The 24,472-nt window shown below is 39.3% G+C and overlaps 1 protein-coding gene and 1 long non-coding RNA gene across 2 annotated transcripts in view; one reads left to right on the top strand and one right to left on the bottom strand.

The window, feature by feature from the left end:
- Positions 1-1,014: 1,014 nt before the first annotated feature.
- On the top strand, positions 1,015-24,232 carry LOC122459932. The gene is made up of 3 exons (XR_006280920.1): positions 1,015-1,278; positions 22,564-22,650; positions 23,926-24,232. It is a non-coding gene; the product is annotated as an uncharacterized LOC122459932 (long non-coding RNA).
- Positions 8,752-24,472, bottom strand: part of LOC119854559 (glutamyl aminopeptidase) — a 48,649-nt gene continuing 32,928 nt past the window's right edge. The window contains exons 12-21 of the mRNA XM_038399190.2: positions 20,887-20,966; positions 19,030-19,166; positions 18,847-18,902; positions 15,287-15,437; positions 14,326-14,405; positions 14,134-14,235; positions 13,858-14,028; positions 12,203-12,343; positions 10,214-10,292; positions 8,752-9,938 (exon numbers count right to left, since the gene is read on the bottom strand). Coding sequence (XP_038255118.1) covers positions 9,801-9,938; positions 10,214-10,292; positions 12,203-12,343; positions 13,858-14,028; positions 14,134-14,235; positions 14,326-14,405; positions 15,287-15,437; positions 18,847-18,902; positions 19,030-19,166; positions 20,887-20,966 — 1,135 coding nt within the window. The 3' untranslated portion in view covers positions 8,752-9,800. The remainder of the gene's footprint in view (positions 9,939-10,213; positions 10,293-12,202; positions 12,344-13,857; positions 14,029-14,133; positions 14,236-14,325; positions 14,406-15,286; positions 15,438-18,846; positions 18,903-19,029; positions 19,167-20,886; positions 20,967-24,472) is intronic.

Here is a 24,472-nt window from a genome sequence, read left to right as displayed (position 1 = left end):
TATTTAAAAAACATCAGAGCAAGACATTAAATTAACCAGAACAACAACAACAAAACAATTCTGTTTAGGTTTTTATTCCATGCTCACCATTGTGATACAAGAATGACTTCAGAATTAGGACACTTAACAAGGCAACTAACCTCTATTATAACTTTACTAGTGTGTTGCCCTTTTGATTGGGCAGCACTAATCTGGAAATGCTCAGCAGCAGCTCTTCAATGCAAGATGGGGGTGCTAGGCCTTTTTGTCTGCCAATTCTTGTAAATTAATAATTAGCAGCGTTATCATAAAGTTGGGCGTACGGTCAGTTATGGATGACATATAATCCCCTTCTCAGAATTGTTGCATCATGCAACCCTAACATAAGAGGCTATCTGGAGAGGGCCCCTTGAGCAGGTGTCCTGTGAGTTATCTGCATGTTCTCTTAGCAAAGAACTCCAGACTGTAAAGTGCAGGGCTCCACCAGAGAAGGAGGACAGTAATCATAAACTCATTGGTAGTGATAACACCTCCCACTCCCTTTTAATAGATCAGCTGCTCCATGACTCTGGGTTCAGCAGGTTCTCCTTGCTTTCTAATTTAGGGCTTGAATGTGCACCATTTAAGTGAATGCTGAGCACAACCAAACCCTTGGTTTTCTTCTCCCTGGCTAAAGTTTCTGTTTTTTCTCCTTGATTTCACTTCCTCTCTGTGGCGCCAGCCAGCTAGCACTGACCATTCTCAGCACTCAGGGGGAGGAGGGCACAGCTTTGTGAAGGTATTTAGGTATTGTTCTGCTTAGCACTTTAAGGCCTGAATCTCATTTTTCCAAAAGTGATCTAAGCCTCAGGTGTGGACCAGGGAAAAGGGAGCCTGCTCTTCTGAGGGAGAGGTAGCAATAAAGAGCACAATAAGGGAAGTGGACTTAGGGAGATACTAGGAAAAGAGAGAGGGAAGGCAGGGAGGAACCAGGAGAACTAAGGAGACAAAGGGGGGAAATGGATCTGGGGTGGGTGGGAAAGATGAGGGGACATTTGGAACAAGAAATAATTCTACTTACATGTGTTTCTGGCAGGATAAACCTGTCTTTTTTTTTTTCTTTTCAACCTTAAAAAAAAGAATAGCTCACCAAGAGCAACTCATTTGATTTTACTGGGGAAAGGTCTCCCTCCTGTGTCACTCTCTACATCCGATGTCTGTCAATGTGATGACAGTTGTGAAGCCCCACCTCTAAAGACAATATGTGAAGAGCTGAAAATCAAAACTACCACCCTGTATTTTATCTGGGTACCATTTAAGGTTAGTGAGCATCCTTGTAACCGTCTTTCTGCATATGCTTTAAAATCCTAGCTTGAAATGAGAGTGCTAAACAAGCTCCGGTCACCTTTTAATGTCTTACACAATATATTCAGGATTCAATTATGTTATGTCCACCTTACTGCAGCTGGGCTAAAGCTGACACCAGAAACTGTTGCTTCTTCCCTCCCCCCCCCCCAGTTATTACCGTCATCTCCATGGATGTTAGGAGAAGGATAGTGCAACATAAAGGGGTTTCCCCAAATGGACTGTGATCTGCTAGTGTGCCTCAAAGCTCCATTTAAACGCTAATTGTAAAATTAAAATAATAACATTAGAGTTTGTTATGCGTCTGGATCCCGCATCGGCTTATGCATGTGCTTAACATTGCTTAGGTGAGTAGTCCTTTTAAGGAAAATCATGTGTGTGTTTGCAGGATAGAGGCCATGATTGGCAATGGGCTCAATTGCCTGCCTACCTGATTGGGTGCTGCAGGCAAAGTAGACACTTCTCTGCCTATCTTCTCCGTGTTTTTGGATCACATGGAGGGTTAGGTGAGGACACCTGCAGTAAGACAGCAGCATGCATGCTAGAGGCAGAAACATAGGCCTCTAGGGAACTTTTATCGTGAAAATTTAGTTGTTTGAGTGCGGTTAGGCACCTACAGGTTTTGGTGAAAGCCAAGCAGGAGTTTTGTGGCTCATAGTGAAGCCCAAAACTGGGACTTAAGTGCCTAAGTACCTTTGTGGATATGGGCCTCAGATGCTGTTTATAAAACCCACAAAACATTTTTATCCTAAACATTTCAAGAAATATTAATATATAAATACAGGCAGTGTTAGCAAAGCCAAGTATAATTAACTGTAATGACTTCTACCTGTCACTAGAGGCTGCTCTTAATACACAATGATGAAACATTAATAGGAGACAGTTCATTCTGCTTTTTTCACCACAAATATAAATTCATTTACAATTTACTGAACAAATGCTGATAAGAAGTTAGCAAAGTTAATTTGTATTTCCAAGGTGTGCTTATGTGGTTATCTCTACTTATTTCCATTCCTCAAATCAGGTGCTAAGTACAGATCCATTCAGTCTGTCTGTTGTAACTCTCTTAAAAATTCCGATGGGACTATCAGTATCATAGGAAGTGATCCCATTTTCCAGACTAAAATCCACACTTTTCTATAAGGTTCAAAATAAAATGGATCCTAAAGTTCAAAATGCTGTGTAAGTAGTGGCTTCTACTGATAAAACGGAGTAGGATGATATTTCCTCTAATTTAGGGTGGACAACACATCTACAATCTATAAAAATACACTGCATTAAGTTACTGGGAACTTAAATATACCAGTAAAATAATTCAATTATTTTGTCATCATCTTCTTCCATGCCACCCCCTGTGCTTGGAATCCTTTCCAAAATCTATTCAGTCCTCCACTCTAACATTTTGCAAGGAACGCCAGAGGATCACTTTTGTAACATTGTTGACAAGAAAAGGTGTGTTTATTTTTTAACTGTGACTATTTGAGGTGATTGCTATGCATCTCTTTCCCCTGGCAATCTGATTTTTTTTTTTGAGTTAACTGGCCTTTCCTCTCATTGTAGTGTTAGGTTATGTTAGATGTTTCACTTTTATTTTACTTCAATCCCACTGCAAAGTCATGTTGTTGTCTCTGTGTTTCACCCCTGTGTCTATGGGGAGCCACAAAGGCATAGCCTCAGCTCCCTGCACTAAGTCTGGCTTTCCCCTGTGCCTACAGCCTGCAGAGGGACCCCCTCTGCTGCCTTCTCTTGTGTGCAGCCAACAGTTTTCTTCAGTTTCCCACAGTTCACTGCCCACCTCTCTCTCGAGCATACTATCACCATCACTCGTTTGACTTAAAATGAGTTGTTACCAATTTTAAGCACAGTCCTGCACCTCTTGCAATTTACACCAGAACAAATGACTAATCTTAGTGTCTTCAAGAAAAGGACACTCACACAATATGCAACCACCTGCAGCTTCTGGGTCTTGTGCTCCCCTGCCCACCCAAGCTACTGAGAACATACAACTCACATGTTCCAGAGTCCTGGGGCATTACAGTTGGGGTGAGACCTGCCCACTTCAGAACATAACCTCTTTCTATCCTGGGAGGCTGCTTCACTGGGCTCAACGGTTCCCTGAGTAAAGTGTGAGAGCAGCTGCCAGCATGAAATACACGAGAGGAACTCTGCAGACAGACTGACCTCCGCCTTGCTTTGGGTGATGCTCATCCTGGAGAAAACTATTCTGATGACTAGCCCTCCAGCCAATGACAATCGAAGTCCTTTGTGCAAGTGGTAGAGTGGCTTCTAGTCCCTGTGGGAGGTTCCCTGGCTGCAGGTGACAGTAATATACATAATTGTAACATGCCTTCCAAATTGACTTATAACAAGTAGAGCTGTGTGAATTTTTTTTCCAAACAAACCTTTTTTTGGGGGGGGGGGGAGAAGAATGATGACAAAAAAAGAAGATTCAGCAACACCAACATATTTTGTGAATTGTGTTGATTTTTGCCAAATGATTTTAGTCAAAAACACTTTAAAATTCAGAAAAAATCAACGCATTTCATTTCAAGACACTTGCAAAAGTTTCACACTTTTTTATGCTGAATGGCTTTTTGTTCAGAAATTTCCTTTACTTTTATTTGAAAACTTCTAAAAAAGTAAAAATGCTCAAAATTAAAATGCAACCTTTTGTTTGACCCAGAACAACTATTTGACTTTTTGATTCACTAAACATTTTTTTAAAATTGTTTTCAGTTTGAGCTGAAATTTTGTTTTATTGGGGGGCAGTTGTTAGCAAACAGAAAAGCTGTTATTCACCCAGCTCTGCTTATGTGTGTTAAGGAGAATTCTGCTGTGCGCTATAAATCCTGTTGTGGGGATGTGATCACTTTTCTCACAGCCCTGAGACCAGTGGACCTTTTATCGTCTGTCCTGAGCTTGATATTGTCCCCAGTGTTTATGCAGACCTATTGCAATAGCAATTAGCCATAAACTGCTGTCAGGGGAATCTCTGTCTCTGGCATCTATCTGCAAATAAATGCGTGGGCAATGAAGAAGGGGAAGGTGATGTAGGGCAATTTTCTGGGGGTGAAGCATTATCAGCAGCAGTTTGTAGGTGCTACCTGTACACAGGGTTGCTGCCCTTTTGGATATTTCATGGTGGGCATATTTTGCAAGCCACCCACCTCCCCTGCAACTTTTGGGCTAGAAACTAGCACTTCAGTGATGGTTACAGCCTCTTGTGTTTTTATTTCTTTGTTTTTAAAATTGGGTAAATTTCAGACACTTTTTTTTAAATATAAATTAAGCTGCAGTAACCCAGGGAGATTTATCTCCAGACCAGCTCCCACAAAGGCTCAGACACATCAACAGCAATGTGCTCTTGTGGCTGCTTCAGTGCTATTTTTAGGGGGGGGGGGAAATGTTTTTACACTTGTATCATATTTTTCTATACCAATTTTTTACCTCTTGGGACAGTTTCTTATCTTATGTGTGTGGATGTAAACCTGGAGTAACTCCAGTGGAGAATATAAAGTGGGGCCCCGTTACAATGTTTCCCAATTAAAATATAACCTTAGCTTGGTTAATGTTTTCATAACCCAAAATATACAAGGGCTTTAAAGCCAAGACATAAACTTAGGGTGAGATCTTGATCCCTCTATACTTAACAGGAATTTTGCCATTGATTTCAGTAGGGGTAGATTTAATCCTTAGTACCTCTTTCCAATATATCTAGTACAACATGTTGATATCTGTACCAATCACTGGTTAGCTTCTTCCATTTCACCCTGATGCCAATGAGCTGTTACTGTACTGTTAGAAGACACAATACTTTAGGATAGAGGCAATTGCCAGTAAAGTTTTCATTCATGACCTATTTTACCATTGGGATCCTCCACTGGTGCGGTTTTTAACTGCTTTATAGTCCACTTCTCCATTGCTGTTTCTGTTGTTTCAGCCACTAACTCAAGAATACTTACACAGCTGCAACATCTAGGGCGCTGCAGAGGTGCTATTCATTTCTTGTTCTCTTCTTCAGAGTAATATTTCCAATTGGCCCTTTAATAAGAGCAGCAAGAGACAGCATCTTCATATTCCTATAATTTCTGCAGCCTTCTGGGCCCGAAGTGTTCTCATTCTGTAAGCACTCGCATCTGTGATTAATATGAAAATTTCTCAAGCCAGAGTAAGGCAACATTGAAACAGTCCCAAGTGCCTGTTTTAACTCTGCAAATGCCAAAGTACACTGTGGTGATTACTCCAGGCATTTCTCTTACTCACTGTATGCAATAGTTTTTGCTCTATTGGCAACCCAGAAAATGAACCTGGTGTAATAGGAACAGCAGAGTCCTAAAGAGCTGCATAGAGCTAAAAAGCCAGCCAGTTCTGCACTCCTTCACTTTATCAGTGGAAATTCCTTCCTCGCTGATCCAAATGACCAAGGGAAAATTATCTCTTTTTAAAACAGCTCACATTTCTTTGGATTCAGTTTCAAATTGTCATTCTTAACCTTATCGCAGACCATTTATAAATGCACCAGTTCCTGACCAAAAGATTTAGCATGTACCAGATTTGTTATCCATGTATGACGAAGAGTCTGAAAGAGGTGCATGCCACAGAGTACATTCTCCATGAGCCATTTAAAGGTTCCAAGAGCACTGCATAATCTAAAGGACATTACTTGAAATTGCCAGAGCCTTTAGCGTGCTGTAAAAGCAGCCTTCTTCCTGGTTTTTTGGATCCATTTCCGCCTTTGCAGAGCCAATTAAGATCAACGTGGAAACCAAACTTATCCTATTAGAGCACCAAATGTATCTCGTTCTGACAAAGGACAGAAATCCTCTGTGACTGTAACAGAGTAGCTGGCCCTTTTAAATGAAATTCGGCTCAGCACTCCTCGTCCAGTCCAGGTGTACCCTCGTGTGGTGTAATGAGCAGGGTTGATCCGCCCTTGAGCATTATAAATGAGAGTTGAGAAAGGGCAGTTCAGAACTCAAGTCGTCACAGAGAGCCTAGAGGGAGTGTTCAGAAAGGGCGAGCCCCCCAGCACTGACAATAAAGAGAGCTCAAAGGAAGAGCAGAGCTGAACTGAGAGCTTAAGGGAGAGTTCCCACTGAAGGACAGGGTGGTGAGAGGTCCTGGCTGAGCTCTGGAGCCACAGCAGGCTGGTGAAAGCAGAAGCTAGGAAGGCAGTCAGAGAGTCGCCTACAAAGTTCTCCAGTCTGGAGAGCCTAAGCATGGCCAGAAATGAGTGGAGAGGGAGATGCCCTCCAGCTCAGAGAGCCAGCAGGTCAGAGAAGGCTGAAGGCTGGGGAATGGATAGGGCTGAGCCCTTTGATGTCTCCAGGCAATAACTAGAACCATACCTGGGAAGGAAATAATGCAAAGAAACACTCCAGCAAGAGGAGCTGGCTTAGGCATGGTGAGAGATGCCAGAGCTATAGCTGGGAGCTGAGCTGGGGCATGGTGAGAGATGGCGGAGCCATACTTGGGGTTGGATGGTTGGGGACGAACGTACTGTTTGGACTGCTCGGGGGGGGATTTGGGGTAATAAATTAAAACCACAAAAAAGGCTATTTATATACTCTGAAGAGTGCAGTGAGTTTATCTGAGGAATCGAGAAGGAAACTGAGGCAAGGTACCACTTGTTGGGCTGCCCCGAGGCCATGACAGGGGGCTCCCAGTGACCATTTAATTTTCTATCGTCCACACAGAATCTGTTATCCATCATCTTTTTTCCCAACCAGAAACTATGGCTGATGCTAAAGATTCAATTATCTCTTACAGACTAGTAATGAAATGGCAGGAAAACTCTTCCCTATCAGAAAATGAGTCAATGAGGTACTTGCCTGAAAAACGTGCTTCTCCTGGTATCTGGTCTTGCTGTATCTACTAATGCAATGAAACACTTTATCTTGGCTGATTGAGGGAATAAATTCAACCGGAAACTCTTGTCAAACCTTTCTGCTGCTGCTTGTATCTGTGTCCAGCATTGCACTGGATCAAATCTACTTTAGAAACTCCTCTTCCCCCACACTTCCTACTAGATGAGCTGCCTCATGTTTTCTCATTGTTTAATTAATAAGAACATAAAAATCTGTATTTTTCAGACAGACTTCACAAACTAACTGGAACGCCTGTCTTGAAGCTAATAGAGCGAAACCATCTTGTAAAACTAATTCTCTTCCCTTTTTGATAAGTGTGAATGTAACCCATTGCTCAGTGTATGAAATGGGTTTCCTTCTATGGCTGATCCACAGAGGATATGGATCTATTGCAATTCTCAGATGAGAGGTTGACCCTTTCTCAGGCTTTTCATGGTAGCTGTCTCTGGTTCAGTTCCAGATGAGACTTCATTTATGATAGCTGACACACCAGGGATTGAACTGAGGACCTCCAGAGCTAAAAGAACCAGGTGAAGCTAAAATGCTCAGCTCTTAAGATGACTGCTATAATAGATCTCTCTCTCCTTTGGCTCAGCTACAGAGGGGAATACACAATACATACTGTCCAGTTAAGATCAGAAACATTTGGCTAAAAATAGGCAGTGTGACTGTGGGGGCGGGGACAGCCTGTGCCATTGAGTATTACTATGTATTCTATATTGCAGCGTGCTAACTTTAAATCAGCCCACAGGAGAAAAGCCACCATATTTATTTGTTTTATTCACCATATTGATTTGCTTTATTCAATCATAAAAATATTTAAAGGTACAGACATAAGATGATAGGGTCTAAGACAAAGACTCCATTATAAATATGAAATTTTTTCATATTTGGGGGCGGGAGTGAAAGTTTTCCTTCATGTTCTGCGGATATTTTGGTTCTGTACAATTGCCTCACTTTCATTGCTGGGCAAAGGCAAGAGCACTGAAGAAGTCACTTGGCTCTTTGCCATGTTCCCATCACAATTGGAAGCATATAACAGCAGTGGGTTGTAGCCATTGTAGGTTAAAATCCTTAAATGTTTATTTGTGGAATGCTGGCTGACACTTTCCTTTCACATAGCAATTGACTAACAATCACTAGAATTCTCTGACCTCAATGGAAGTTACCTGCACAGCCTAGGGTGAATTTGGCCTGAAACATGAGTAAGGGGTCAATAGAGCATGAGGAAGTTCTGCTTCTCAAATCTTTGAAAGTGAAGAAACTGCTTATTCTTTCACAGCTGGATCCAGATTCACAGTTGTTCTGCACCCTCTTTTTGCACCAGCTAAGGTGGAACAAATGGGCTGGAGGGGTGGCATAAGGCAGTAGTAGCCCCACAGGGGCCCCCTGCTCCTAGGGTATTTCTATATTCCTGGTGCACAGCCAGATCTGCGCCATCTCTTCAGCAGCCTCACATACCCTCCCTCCTGCCGGGGGCTTTCCAGGGTGAAAGGAGGTATGCTTTTACTCCCCCTTGATTCTGCCCTCCTTCAGTGGCCCATTGAAATAGTGGATATGTTTGGCCAACTTTCAGGCCTACTCAGTAGCCTGCATTGGGAGACAAACTGGCCTCCAGTTGTTCCTGGATAGAGGAGGCACAATCTGTTTCCCCCCATGTTCCTGGGCCAGCCCTAGCTCCAGCACAGGGATGGATTTGCCCCTCCTTGGGCTGCAGGTCTCAAAGTGATTGCCAAATCTGAAATTCTTAAGAAGCAGTGATTGATGTTTTTCAAAAAGGCAGTGGTGGCCAGTCTTATTTCCTAGGAAACGCTCACTCTTAACTAGTTGTTCTTGTTTGTTTTGGCTCTTCTTATGGAAAGAGAGGTAACAGGTAGCCATTTCCTTGTCTAAAACTTATAGTGACTTCTATCCCAGGTGCTGGTTACTTTGGCAGGATTTAGAGAGAAAAAAAAAATAAAAATTACAGAATCCCAAATAATAAACTTAAACAGTAGGTTGGTAATATTGATCCCTTGAATACCAATAATTAAACTTTTAGGACAAGAATCAATTGAGAAACAAAATTAACTGACAAAGAGTCCTGTGGCACCTTAAGCCACAGGTCTCTTTGCCGCTTTTACAGATCCAGACTAACATGGCTACCCTCTGAAAATTAACTGACATTTCTTTAGTACTAAGAATGCAAAGCTAAATCCCACATGATGTGTCTTTTCTACAAGTATAAATATATAAAATGATTTTAAAACAAGTTCAAATTATTGTTGGAATAAACCACCTGTAAAATACACTTGGAAAGGTATCCCTGAGTGTTTTAAATACTCTTAAATGGGTTTCTTTCTACATAAACAAAGGGATGCTTTTTTCAAAGCAGTAGGTAGGAGGTACAAACAGGAGTCCAATCCTGCAATTGCTTATAACATGAGTAACTTTACTCTTACAAGTAGTCTTATTTATCTTACATGAGTAAAGTTATTCAAGTGCATAAGTGTTTGTAGGATTCAGAGACAGCATTTGTAAATGGATTCCCAAATGTTCATGTAAGAAACAATAAGTGCATAAAATTAAGACGATATGTTTTTAATTCTTCGCAACTTTGGAAGTAAAACATTAAATTGTTAGCCATGCTTCTATCTCTCCCTTGTTTTGTTTTAGCCATTCAATATTGTTCTTTACTGTTTCGAGAGCCTGTTTCCTGGGTGCTTCTCCTGCTCCAGCATTAGGGTATTTTTCAAAGAAATTTTCCATCTTGAAAAGAGAAAACAAAATGAATTCACAGGCAGCAAGTACTTCTGTTGTATTTAACACCAAGTAATTTTTATAAAGCCCAATTCTATGCTCTTGAAATCATGGAAAGTTTTACTTGAGAAAGGAGTTCAGGATTGGACTGGTAGTACTTGAATAATAATTTTATAGCATCCAAAATTGTGCTAGGCATCTTAGAGAATAAAAGGACAAGTTTCCTGCTGAGGAAGATCTTACAACTTAGTGGCTTAAAATGACTATAGGCATCATCTCCATACCTGCCAAAGCTGAAGGTCAGTGTTGAATGTTTGGGTTATTGATACTATTCGACCAAGATTTCTATCGTTGATAGTGTACCTGAAAAAAATAAATAGTATTTGATATAAAAATAAGATTGCTTTTTTGGAGTGTTTGTTCTTTTATTGTTAATAAATTCTTTTAGTTCTTAATCTTTTAGCATCATGAAATAAATGTTTCCCCAAATTTCTAGATGTTACCAGAAATATCTGAAAAAACGTATATGATTTTTGTACTATTCTGTAGTTTAGCTATACCTGGCAAGATCTCTGATGTAAACATATTCAAAGAACGGTGCCTTCTGCCTGGAATCGAGCCAACCCTTGAGAGAAATTTCCATTACAACACCCTCACATGTCTTTATCCCTCTGTGGAGCTAAAATTGTGTATGGCCAGAGGACCTCTGTAAATTGGCAGGCTGATTATGATTCTATGCCCTCATGTGAGTTTCAATTAGATTCCCTTTCTAATGTCCTACTCTATTAGTAGGAGTGAAAGAGCACCTCAGAAATCAGTGTGAATAGACAGGAGCAAAGCTGGAAGCTGATTTCATTGTTAGTACAAGAGGGAATAAGAAAAGTACAAGACCCCCTCATTGTAGATTGCTGTGAATAAAGAGAATATTCTGTATTAGGCCAGATTGGGGATTGACTGCTGCAGAGTCCATAGAAGAACACTCCCATAACTCTGTGGAACTTGCTACAGTTTTCTCCTGGCATTGGCTGCTAGTGATCATTTGGGGATAGAAATATACCTTGTAGAATAAGTCTTAACTGCTTTTATCTACGTCCTTTTATTCCTCAAATTCATATTACAATTATTTACCACACAGATACATGGTTCAAAAAGCCCAAACCATAATACAGCACACCTCTAGGAAACTGTCGTGTATTTTCTCTCTCCTTTTCCTTGAAAAATACTTGGCTTTTTATGAGTAAATATTAAAGCAAAAAGCTTCCTGACTGATTCTTCTGGTGCTGTTGCAACTTAGTGTGGGAGAGATCACAATTCACTAAAGGTGATAATCAGTATTCCTGCAGAAAACCAGAATGGGCAGTGTCTATGTGGGTGAAATGACTGGAAATTCTTCTTTTTTTTTTTGCGGGGGGGGGGATGCAAAATCTACCTAAGACCCTGGGCTACAATGCATTTCTTCTGTAGCTGTTGCACAAACCTATTGGTTGTCCTAGCAGGTGCAGCCCTTTCACACCACTTGCATGGGTGTTAGTCACTGAATCCGTGGAATTATTGCTAGCCTCTGCAACATTTTATGATGAGCTGGTGTGATAACTCCCTCTGAAGTTTGTTTAGTTATTCCACTAGTAGCCTAAATGGTGTGGAGGGCCTTATACAGCCTTTTAGTCTGCAAGGATCTGAGTATTGTGAAAGCTGTGGCAGATTAGGGTGCTCAATATCTCACAGGACCAAACGTTAATGGCTGGATTCTCAGAAAAACTGGTCTCCCATAAACCAATGGGATTCTTCACATGCTTAGTCAGGCAGGTTTTTAAGTAACTTGCTGAACTAGGGTCTTAAATGTGCTTCCTATGTTATGCAGTGTTTAAAAGATCGGACAGCTAGTTACTTTGTCCAAAAGAGAGAGAGGTAACTAACAATCAAACCAATTCCTGTGTTGTGCTACTCAGTTCTCAAGTTTTGATTCAGACTGGAAATTTAGTGTAGGATTTTCAAGTTGGTAGTAATTCTTCTTTTTCCCCACAGGCTGCAGTAATATTTAAAATATTTTCAGCTCTCTGTCCAAAGGAGTTGTTTCTTAGAGCCATTTGCTTCCACAGAAATGGGTAAACCCAAAGATATTTGCAAATTTTGTTTCACATTAAGAGAAATGGATTGATGTGTTCCTGCACCTAATGGTGACTGTGTGGAGAGACTTAAGTAAGGTGAGATAAGAAAATAAAGAGCAGGAGACTTAGAATTAAGTGTAAAATGTTCAAAAGATGTTAACATACCTGCTGACTAAGTATTCCCAGTTGAGCCGTATCCAGTCCCAAGCCATGGTTTTGCCGTAGCTGTTATAGGAGATGTATCTCAGGACTGTGAACACATCCTGACTTTTAATAAGACTGGTGTTGTAAATATATTTTAGATACCTAGGAAAAACCAGATGGGGAAACAATTAAACAGATTTTAAAATCTTTCATTAAAGATTGTGAAAAGTGAGTTGTAAAGAAACTACTCAAGTTGTTGAGACCAATCTACCATCTACAGAACTATTTATATTTTACTATGGAAAATCTAACACTAGAGACTTATTTTTCCTAGACCATTTTAAGGATGAAATAGACTTGTCTAAAATGTGATTACCTATTAAGGATAAGATTTTTTTTCAAAAGCGACAGGCATGTAGACATCACCCGTGTTTTAATTTTTTTTTCAAGGTGCCGGGGCTCAAGCAATAACAATGCATCTTCCACATATTGTGACCTTGCATGCACTATATGTGCAAGCTTATGCCTGGCACACTACTGACAGAAGAGGTGCTGGAGCTGAGCCCCAGCACAAAGTAAGTTCTGGGCATCTCATTGAAAATTAACAGGGCTTAGGGCCTAGATCATTAAAGATATTCCTGTATCTGGTTCCCATTGATTTCCTATTTCACTTGAAAATTTTACCCTAAATCTATCCGTTTTCTATCCCAGTGAGTGAGCTCAAAGTCCATTTGTCTAATGGGATGAAATCTTGGGAACTATAGAAGGTTTATAATGCAGTAGGTCAGGGGAGTGACCAATAGGTCCATAAAATGGGTGGACTCACTGTCTCACAGACTCGTATTTAAGGACAATATTAGGAAGCTACTCCTAGCTACAATGTACAGTAGCAGCTGCAAAGAGGTTCCTCTTCAGCTATTGTAACTTGGGGCTGAGGGTTCTGTTCTTCAGCTCCATAAACAAGTGGCTGAGTGCACAGCCAGCTTTTCTCAGTTCTTTTTTTCCTTTACTTCATTAAAAAGGTTGATTTTAGGAAGGGCCAAATTCCACCTGTCAGTTACCTCAGTGTGGATTTGTTGTTTGTTGTTTTTGCTCTGCAAATTTGGGTTTGTCTGAATAATTCATGTTTTAGTCATAGATGTGATGACGGTGTAGGGGTTAGTTATGAAATAACCTTAAATGATGATGTGCACCTGTGAAATTGTACACAATGCTAACCTCAGTCACCACATATCCATATTACCGTTATCCTTGTCTCCACTCTCCTAGTTCTTCCTGTTATTAGGTATGCTCATTTATTTAATCTTGTCTTCAGTTGTAAACTCTTTGGGGCAGGGACTGTCATTTTATGTGCTAGCACAATGGTGCCCAGATCCCAACTGGGACCTTGGAGGATACTGTCCTGATAGTAGTAGTAGTAATTAGGGTAGTTCTATGCTTGCAAGAGATGAAGGGTTATAAAAACCATTACCTGAGCATATTCTTTCAAACAAGGGAACAATGATTTTGCCTAGTTACTGGCAGTATAATCTCAGGGAGGACTACTCAATAGTGACAGCATTTGACAATCTGCTGTGTTCTATATCATACTTTATATATGACAAAAATGGTAATGCACGTGAGTGGGTGGGTAGATGGGAGAAGGAAAATAACTCTTTCAGCATATTTTCAGCAACCTGTCCAAAAGGGTGATGTTCTTCACTGATGCCAGACCATAGAGCAACTTTTCTTTTTCTTGAGCTAATGAAGTAATTTGGTATTTCTGAAACATATAATTCCATGATGTCTCATTGCCGGAGTTCTGCATCCCATAGCGATATACCAAGAGCCGGAGATTTACAGATGGACTAAAAAACATAAAGCAATATATTATGGTTGCCACCTTTTTTTGAGTTGCATTATAATACCATACACAGTACTCTTAACTAAATGCAAAAACCATGAATATTCACCTTGAGCCATCTAACCAGGAATAAAATAAGCTAGATGCATTATTCAAAGCATCCGGGTCGTCCATTCTGCATGCAAATCCTAAAACATCTGCACGAAGAAGCCTTTAAAAAAAAACAGAGAGAGGGAGATTTTCCAAGTGTTCAACAATCTGAGTCTATATATAATATTAATGTATACAGTAAATTCTTAACCTCATCACATGGCTTCCAGTTTCATCATCGTTCCAACCCAGCTTACTTGCAATGGGTTTAACCAAACTGCGAAAGTATGCCTGAAATAAAGAGGTTTTCTGATTACCCTTATGGATTTCATGGTGTAACAAGGTTTTCATATTTATAGTTTGCCATCTTAAAAATACCAGTAATAACAACAACAAACCCCTTAATCATACCCTGGAAAAAAACCTTTCAACAAAGTCACCATGTCATGAAAGAATGTGAACATCATACTGCACCTTTGCTTTGTACTGCTATGATGTGCTGACACAACATGAAGATGTCCCATCAGCCTCAAACCTTGTCTACACTATGATTACATAACAACTAGTGTAAACTAGTACACTCTCTGCTCAGCTTGGTTCCCTGACATAATGCTGACTACAATTTGTGCTGATCATTGAAGTATGTTCAACCCCAGGTCAGCTATCTAGATTGCTGACAACCTCATTGAGAATGCATCCGATGAAGTGAGCTGTAGCTCACGAAAGCTTATGCTCTAATAAATGTGTTAGTCTCTAAGGTGCCACAAGTACTCCTTTTCTTACTGAGACACAGTTACCTTTCATGGTGTAGGTCAGACATTAGAAGTTTTGCTATCTTGAACAATCTTGCTTGTAATACACAAGACAGCCCTGGCACAAAAACAACTGTACGGTGAACAATCAAATAGGTGGCAACCATAATTGGGAACACTCCAATTTTATTTCCAGTATATAGTCCCAGACTGGATTTTATAATTCATGGGCCTATATAAATCAGCTCGCAAAATATATGCTAAGAGTACAATAAATAATATACATCTTTTAATGTCGAAATTATACATAAAACAGCTTCAGCAACTTTGAAAATCACTCAGCTTTCAATACTATTGTTATTATAGCTCTGAACTGTAAGATTAATAGATTATAAGCATGATTTTCATTGATTGCATCACCTTAAACTTGGGGTAGAGCTCTGTATCATCTCTAAGCATGTCTCTGAGGTAAGATACAGCTGATATAACTCTATGCCAAGGTAAATAGTCCTCTTCATTTTGTAGATATTTTGTTAGATTCAGTGGAACAGCATAATTCAAAAGTTCAGCCCTGAGGAAGGAAGAGAGACAATTGACACAACCTTACAAATCCTGCCTCGTTTGTAACTGGAACACACAGAGAAGTCTAGTGTACTGTGTGTTAATTGTAACCACGTTCCATGGCTGCATCATTCTTGTGAGGAGGAGCTCTTTTCGGAAGGAATTCATTGTATACAATTTGAAAACTTGCTTGCCTATTTTGGAAACAGTCTAATATTTTTGAGGATGACAATGTATTGATCCTATTGTACAATCTGTAGGAAGCAGAGGGACTTGCCTCAGGAGCATGTGCCTCTCTAGAAGCAAATCTGTTCAAATCCAAATTTCAGAAAAGTCAAGTTATAAATCGGCCTTCTACTTTTTTTCAGTGTCTGTTTGCCTTAGGTTTAATTTCTTCTTCCCTCTCTATCTAATCACTGTCCCTTTTTCTCTCTGTCCTCCAAATCACTCATCATTTCTTCCTCAATTGTGTACTACACCCAGTCTATCTCTTCTCTAATAGGAAGAGAGAAGGACAGAGTGGGCCCCCAAACAAGCAGTGTCCTCTTTTTCAGTTTTTGCGAACCTGGTCGGGATGGGAAGTTTTCTTGTCTCCCTCATTTTCCCCCCACTGCCACGAGATAGGACTGATTAGAGATTCTGGAGAGCCAACAAACTGTCTCCTCTGGGACGGAATAGGGGCAACATCTTCCTTTCCTCTCCCCAGACAGTAGAGGTGGGGGCTGCTGTGGCTTTCTTATTCCTTTCCTCCATGGGAATGTGCTATATTATGGAACAGGCACTCATAAGGATTCAACTTACCGTCTGGTCTAAAAATAGACTAGGCAGAGCAATCACACCAGCATCCAGCACAGTGCTCTTGGGAGAGCAGCAATAAGTAAAACTGGGCAAATAGCTGATTGTTCAGTTCATTGGCGGGGGTGGGGCGGAGGGGGAATCGGACAAAAATTCATTTCCGATCAACCAGCTTGATGCTTCAGATATTTTTTCAATCAAAACAATTTCACAAAATGTTTGTTCACCTGAATCTTTATTTTTTTCCCACCTGAAAAAGTTTCTGTGAAAAAATAATTTCGCTCAGTTTTAGTGATAACCTGATTGACTTCACAGCCTATTCTGGAGAATCCTCTCTTCCCTGCCTATTACATGGTGAAACGCTCCAGGTCTGTATAAAAGTTGGCTTCTGTACACCTGCTTTTAATGTAGACTCTCGACCCTTACCACCCCACTTACGTGTATTGGAGATTTTGTCCTATGATGGGACAGCTGAAAATAACACACTTTTAATTGTGTTGCAGTCATGGAAGTGTTGTAAATTTAATCCACAATGCTGTGGTGAATATGTCCCAATGGGACTATGGATACATGGCTCATCTAAGGATTGGTTTTCTCTTTTAGTTTTGAAACCTGTATATTACATCAGTGACTAAAAGTATTTGGGTACAGGTTTATCAACTCATAGTAAAATCCAGAAAATCTGCCCATACTATTCTGAGTATCTATTAATAGAGGAGGTTGTTTCAAATCAGTAAGCAATTACAATAATATCTAGCGCTAACGTAGTGCTTTTCATCAGTAAATCTCAAAGCACTTTGAAAAGGGTCAGTATCATTATCTCCATATTGCAGCTGGAGACACTGAGATATAGAGTAGTTAAAGTGACTTGCCCAAGGTCAATCAGCAGGCCAATGGCAGATCCAGGAATACAAACTGGCTTGCAAATCTTTTTATGACCCGAAAATAAACACTGAAGATCTAAACATGGGGAAATAATTTTAATGTTGGGGGGGAAATCCAATGAATTCAGTGGGACTGCTTTTGTAACTGTTCACCAGTGGGAATAATGGATTCATACTCTGGCTGTGAGTTTGTATTTCCACAAAACAATGGGTATCTAGTGGTCTGATCACATGACTGAGAGCCAGAAAGCCATACATTCCAATACCGCCAATTCACTGTTTGGTCTTTGGCAAATCACTTAACACTTGTGTATCTCAGTTTCCTTATCGGCGAAATGGTGATGTTAATCCTTACCCATTTTAAAGGGTTGTTGTGAAGATTAACTAGTATTTGTAATGCAGAATATTAGTGACATAGAATATTTGTTAATGTGAGTCCCACAGAAGGGACAAACTAGCTCTAAATATTTAACTAATATGTTTAATAATCATGGAATCTTGTATATTGTTGGGTTTTTTTTGTATTGTACCTGGTATTGAACATAAAGGCTTTGATTTGAAACCGATAGGTGTACAATTCGTGCACACACTTGCTCTGATTGTGTGTGAAATTCAGTCATGTGGGAACAAATGATCATAATTAATCCTTTGCATGCACAACTGTAATAATTACAATTAAATTGGATGCAAAATTGTGTATATATTTTGCTTATGCAATTGCATTCTTAACGGGTCTAGTAACCAGGCCCAAACCATCTTTATTTTCCTGACTTTTTATGGAACTCTGTTATCAACAGTCCTTCCAGTTCTCACAGTGTTTATCTCTTTTATACACAGCTACTCAACTGCACTCCCACAAGAGCCCTTCACTTCATCCCAAGGCAAAAGGAATTGTCTGTATTGTGTGATAACAGCAATTAAAGTGCTAAAGAGATTATTATAGCACCGTGCTCTTTAAAGGGCTCTGATAATAAACTTGGGAAAAAGTTATGGAACATACACAGGAGGCACTTTCCAAAGAAAGTTCTGAAGGATTATTATGATTAGATGTCATGTACAAGAGCAGAGCAGCTCTGAAGGAGCTCTCATTACCATTCTAGGGCAATCAACATTGTGTAGTTACCTGCTTTTATTCACCAAACAAACCTTGAAAAGGTACACACAGTTGTGTGACCAACGAAGAAGTTATGTCTCATTAACTGTCCTAATGTCTCAAGATTCAGAAAGAAATCTGGTGGATTTTGGGATATATATTGAGACATATACACAGAGGGACAGACCTCTCTGACTCTCTTTAGACACCTGGTTTCTTCTGGGAACACTTCATCTGAAACATTTGTCATGGCCTTGCCATCCACACCAGGCTCAAAAAACCAAGAGTTCTGCAGGCAGAGGTAGGAAATAAATCCTTCTCCCATTGAAGTGAATGGCAAAACTCCCATTAACTTCAGTGATTTAAGATCACACCCTAATACTGGACAGGTAAGGCCAACTCTAACTGATATCAATAAGAGTTGTACGCACATTTGAATTTTCTCCTTATGGAGGAAAATGTAAGAAAAGAAACAGCTGCTGAAGACAAACCAAGGCTTGATTCTTCCTGTAGTTACAATAAAATAATAGTTTAAAAATTCTCATTACCACCATTCAAACCAAGAGAATGTCAATATAATAACCATGGGAAGGTATGAAAGCTATTTTGAAATGTCTATAATGTGCTAGTTTCATTATAAAACCTACCTTGCCAAAGAAAACACATCATCCACAAGCCCGGCACGATCAGCAGAAGAGAAATACTGCACGAGGGGAGGAAGAAGAAGAAGCAAAAAGATGTTTATATTTTGTAGAAGAAACGGTAATTATCAATAGATCCCAGAAACCAACCAGTTTGTAACCAAATCCAGTTAATTTAATCAGACTCACCTGATGGTTGATAAACAGATTATTGGCTATGTTGTTCCAAGTTTGTGTTTCATAATTTACACGATAAAATCCAATGTGGTCTTGATTTATTTTCAGTAAAGAATCAGGGTTGCTGGGTGTTATAGTAATTCCGGTGGCTGTAAACAAATAATAATGAAATTTTACATGTATATAAATACATGGCTGGGGGGGGACTCATTGGAAATATATTCATTCCAAAAGTCATGTTTGATTTTTAACCCATATCCACAAAGGACCCAAAGCTTAATTCTAGGTTGGTTGCTCTAAAATGGCAGAGAGTAAAGGTATTGATGCTACCTGTTAGCTTACAATAGGAAATAACTGTGAAATCTGTAGGCAAATGTTCATTATTAAATGGAGACTGCTGAATTTAGAATAAGCATAAAGAAAATTAAGTGTTTATTGCAAAAAGAATAACCACAAAAATTATTCCTATTAATATTTATTCCAAAAGCCTCTATCAGTTCTCAGTGTTATGGTTTGTATTAATCTGATTTTTATATTTTACCTATTTATCCTCTGCATGTTTTTCCATTTTATGTCTATGCATCTCTTTTTTTAATTCCTCTTCCTTGACTCAGGTCCTATAACTACAAATTAATTCAACTATAAAATAAACCAAGCCCTTACTCAAGTCTTGAGGTTCATGGAAACTCGGAATGAAGCCTAACCCTTGAGGAGGATGATCCATTCTCAAAAGTTAAACTGCTCCCACTGTGGTCAGCAGTTTTTTAAAATTCACCCAGTGTCTGAAGTCAGAAGCCTTTTACTCCAATGCGTATTAACTCAGTAAATAGTATTTTTCACTTTTGGATGAGCCATGCAAGGTATTTCAAGTGACTCTTCTAATTCATTGGGACAACTCTCAGTCTCCAGTGTTGTGTTGGAGAGAGTGGTGAGAGAAAATTCTTTCATGCACTTTTCTGTTATGCATCATAACATAATGGGTAGGCTTAATTTTCATCCTAGACTCTGAATGCAAGTAAGTTAAACACAAACTTTAAAGTAATTTTAAAAAAAGCAAAACAAAAACTCAACTGCAAGAGGGGAGATGGTGCTTAATACAAAAAGAGAATAGAAAAGCTGGTAATATATTTTAGAAATTTGGAATTTTGTTGCGCAGTAGAAACTTTTCAAATTTTGAAATGTAGAATTTTGGGGAAAAAACCTAAAACTTTCATGGATATCTCCTTGGTTTTTTTGAGCAGAAAATAGCTTCAGTCAATTCCAAATATAACACAGTACTGCAGCTCCCTCCACCGAAACTAAGTGACTCTAGACTGCCACCTATTACTGCAAGAGATGTATTTATCACCATCCAGATCCAGCTTCTCCCTGAGATTCAGCTGAGATTCAGGAAAGCACATACTTAAGTCCCATTGCTGTCAATGGGACAGCACACTTATAGCTAAGCAGTGTGTAGGTGCTTTTATGAGTAGGGATGGATTTAAGCATGTCTTAAATGTTTGAATATGCAGACCTCGCGCACACACACACGCAATTATTAAAATTAAACTGAAATCTTTGTTTTAATGTGTAAATTCCTCTAAACCAAATGACCAGTTTTATAATAGGCTGAGTGTCATATTGTTTGAATAAATAAGAACAGATTTTAATTATTGGACGTAATTAGCATAATCCATTTTATGGGAGGGGCTTATTCTCTTTCTAGGGAAGGATCTTAACTCCTTTATTCCCAAGCAGTGTGTTTCAAGCACTGAAGAGCATAAAAGTTAGTTGTTACTTTTAGTTCTTACTAAGGATATTTTTAAAGCTTTGCATGATTGTCACATTGAACCTACTGTTATTCAGAAATGAAACATTACTGAAGTTTACCTGCAGATTCTGACTTATTGTAGAATGTAACGTCTGTTTCGTTTCCAGCATACCATTTCACTGGGATATTCCATGTGTAACTGAAATTATTTTAAATGAAAAAATAAACAATTTTTGAAAGAGAACCTAAAATAACACATTTAAACATGTTATCTATTATTATTATGATTAATAAATAATACACTTATTGTAGCACCTGTAGGATCCAGTTTTATTGTGCTAGGGACTGCATAAACTTACTTCTTCATGGTCAATTTCTAAATATGTACATACCGGTGTATCTAGATATAGATATCCACTAATATATGACTAATTACCACAGATAACAATTTTTTTACCAACAGCTTGATTATTTAAATATAATATAAACTGCTTTATCTTTCTGGCAAAAGCAGTTTATAAAAATCTTGGATACAGCCAAGCTAATATAGATACTTGGTTATTTTTATTGAGCAAACCCTGCATAATTAGGACAATATTCTATTTCTAAGTTAAAATAAAAGGGAGTCTGAAGTATCTGATAGTATTCCTCTTTTAGATATGGAGAATAGAAATAGTTTAGTCCCTAAAATTATGAAATATGCATAATTGCTGCCAGGCCTCTGACAGACTGAGCACAGGACTGGGAGCTATGGACTACCAAGTTTTAGTCCAAAATCTGGCATTGACTATGTGTGGTATTAAGCAAGTAACTTTTATGTCTTGATTTAGCAAGGTATTTAGTCACATGCCTAACTTTAGCCATATGAGTAGTTCCATTGATCAAACCATTTTTCTGAAATCCATGGAAGGATTCACATGCTTAAATACCTTTCTGCATGAGGGCCTTAATGTCTCTGTGCCTCAGTTTCCCCATCTATAAAATGGGAATGATATTTACGCAATATCAGAGGGGTGTTGTGTGGACCAGCTAATTTCTGTACCATTATATACTGTAAATGTGTTTGTTATAATTATACACAGTTGGAAATAGTCTTGTCAATTAGCATTTCTGTATCATATCATGCTAATTTAGTAGATCACAAGGCATTTAGTTTCATGAAGTATGATTATATGCAGATGGGTGACCTTAGCATTAATATAGAGGTTTACATGTTCAAAGTTTTGTACAGGTTTCAGAGTAGCAGCCGTGTTAGTCTGTATTTGCAAAAAGAAAAGGAGTACTTGTGGCACCTTAGAGACTAACAAATTTATTTGAGCATAAGCTTTCGTGAGCTACAGCTCACTTCATCGGATGTAATGCATAGACATTAATTAATTAACCTTCACAACACCCCTGTGTGGTAAGTTGCTAAGTATTACTATACCTGTTTTACAGATAAGAAAACAGAAGGTGATTCTTTGAGCGCTAGACAACAAATCTGTGTCAGAGGCAGAATTACAACTCAGGACCTCTTGATTGTTCCAATCCTGTGTTTCTTCTTTTAGACCACATTGATCCCTCCCTCCCTCCCTCCCTCACTGAGCACCAGATTGTGATACATCTTTACCCACATTAAGTCGTATCTTACTCCTTGATAAGTCTCATTGAAATCAATGGAGCAGTTGGGAAGTAAGGTACTATATAAAGTAAGGGTATCAATATCCAGCCCAGAGATGTTTTTCTATCATCTTAGATACCATGGGGACAAACACCATACAAAAATTTGTGTCATTCTTCTGAGTTTACTGCATTAGAACCCAGGATCAAAGGAATGATAGCTTCATTCTGGCAAGTAAGAAAATGAAGGAAGTCATGTCTCTTTGCTACCTACCAGGAGAAAGGTCAGCTCTTGTGTTACATTTTTAAATACAAAATATTTTAACAGATTTATACATATTTAACTTTTATTAGCTGTCTTTTGGAGAATTATTGCCATGGAGTTTAAAAGAGTTATTGCTTGGCCAAAAGCCTGGCTGTTGCATTTCTCCAGGAGAAAGCCGATAAAAGAGTTCTTAATACTTGTTTTGTAAATGCACTTAGTGGAGTGATTTTCCTTCAGTGTTTTAATATGTTCCTGAGATCATGTACATAAATACTTCTCTTGGGCATTAAGTACAATATCCATATCCTGTTAAGTATGTGTATTGAGGATGTGTTCCTGACATTCTGTATTGCAGCCATATACTTGCCTAGCAGCACTATTTAAAGAACATGAGTTCTTGAAGTTGTATTTCTCTTTTGAGTATTAATATCCAGAACAGGATTTTGTCAGGACAGAGGCACTGTAGCCAGCTAGGGAGACCACCCCTGCAGGCTTCAGAGAACAAAATTTTATTAGACTCTGTTTCACAGCTTAGTCACAAACCCAGACCTGGAGCTGAGCTGTCATAATTCCACTGGGGGGCACAAGGCCCCAGTAGTCTCCTCTCCCACATCAGCGCTGGCTGAGGGAGGGAGTAAAGTTTTCCAGTGCACTTGGATCCTGTGCAAGGGATGAAACCTATTCCAATGAAGATAATATCAGGACTTTATTATAATAATAATTAATTATATATAATAGTGCATTTTATCGCTAAACACTTGATTAAACTTTACTTATCTAGAACTAATTTCCCCCACCACTGAGATGCAGCTGTTTCTGGAATGACTGGAGCAGTGCACAATCTACATGACTGATTAGGGCAGGACTCGCATTGGAATTTACATTAAAAGCATGATGAACACCAAGAACCTGGTGCTCTAATTCCTTTGATTATGAGGGATTCGCCCTCTTCTGAGCATAATGCAATGAGCCAACTTTGTGAACAGTAAGGAGCTGTTAATCTTCCATATGGCACAGAGGGAGAATGTGCAATAATGAATTTTTTTTTGGTTCAAGTCTGCGCATTTTTGCCCCTCTTCCCCCCATTCAAATCTAGACCAGGTCACTAGTGACCAGAAGTGGTTTTTCTGGCTGATGGCTCTTTGATCTGTTTGAAATTAGTTGTTGTCCAACGTCAAGCCCCGCAAAACCACCACTACAGTTGACACAGTTTGGCAGGCTTGTTGGCAGTCTGAAGCAGAAAAGGCAAGAATTGTATCAACATGGGGACAGAACTACGCTTTTGCCTTTACAGATGGTGCTCTGTGGATTATTGCTGAGGCACACTTGCTGGGCAGCCTGGGGAAGGCTGCATTGATCTGTCCATGGCCGTATCTGTTTTGGTGGATAAAGTCTCCAAGGCTATAAATACAGCATTTTCCACCATCATGAAATTCACTCCGAAATATTAAAAAAAGAAAAAATATCCATATGTAACTGAAACTGCTGTGTGACCTCCATTTTGCCCAGTCCTCCATACCATTTGTCCTCCCTTCCTTTTCTTCCTTTTGGATTTAGATATTTGGTGTTCTACACTGAGAAACAAAGAGCTGATGCAGTAGTTGTCCTGGGTGTTGGGAGGTATTATACAGCATCTTAAGTTTTCTTGTAATTTTACTGGTTGTTGGGTTTCCCCCAAGACCTCTTCCACTTGGTCTCCCAAGAACTCAGTTCACCTCCAGTCTTGTCCAGGTTCCTTTATTTGGCATAAGGCAAAGTTATGTGGAGTTGATTAGACTCAAGCAAAGGGGGTGGGTGGTGTATACCACATATCCAAAGTTATACAGCATACCTGTTCCTTT

The sequence above is a fragment of the Dermochelys coriacea genome, chromosome 4, assembly GCF_009764565.3.
Source record: "Dermochelys coriacea isolate rDerCor1 chromosome 4, rDerCor1.pri.v4, whole genome shotgun sequence".
Classification (NCBI taxonomy): Eukaryota; Metazoa; Chordata; order Testudines; family Dermochelyidae; genus Dermochelys; species Dermochelys coriacea.
The sequence above is the reverse complement of the archived record's forward strand: the minus strand, read 5'-3'. Positions and strand labels throughout refer to the sequence as shown.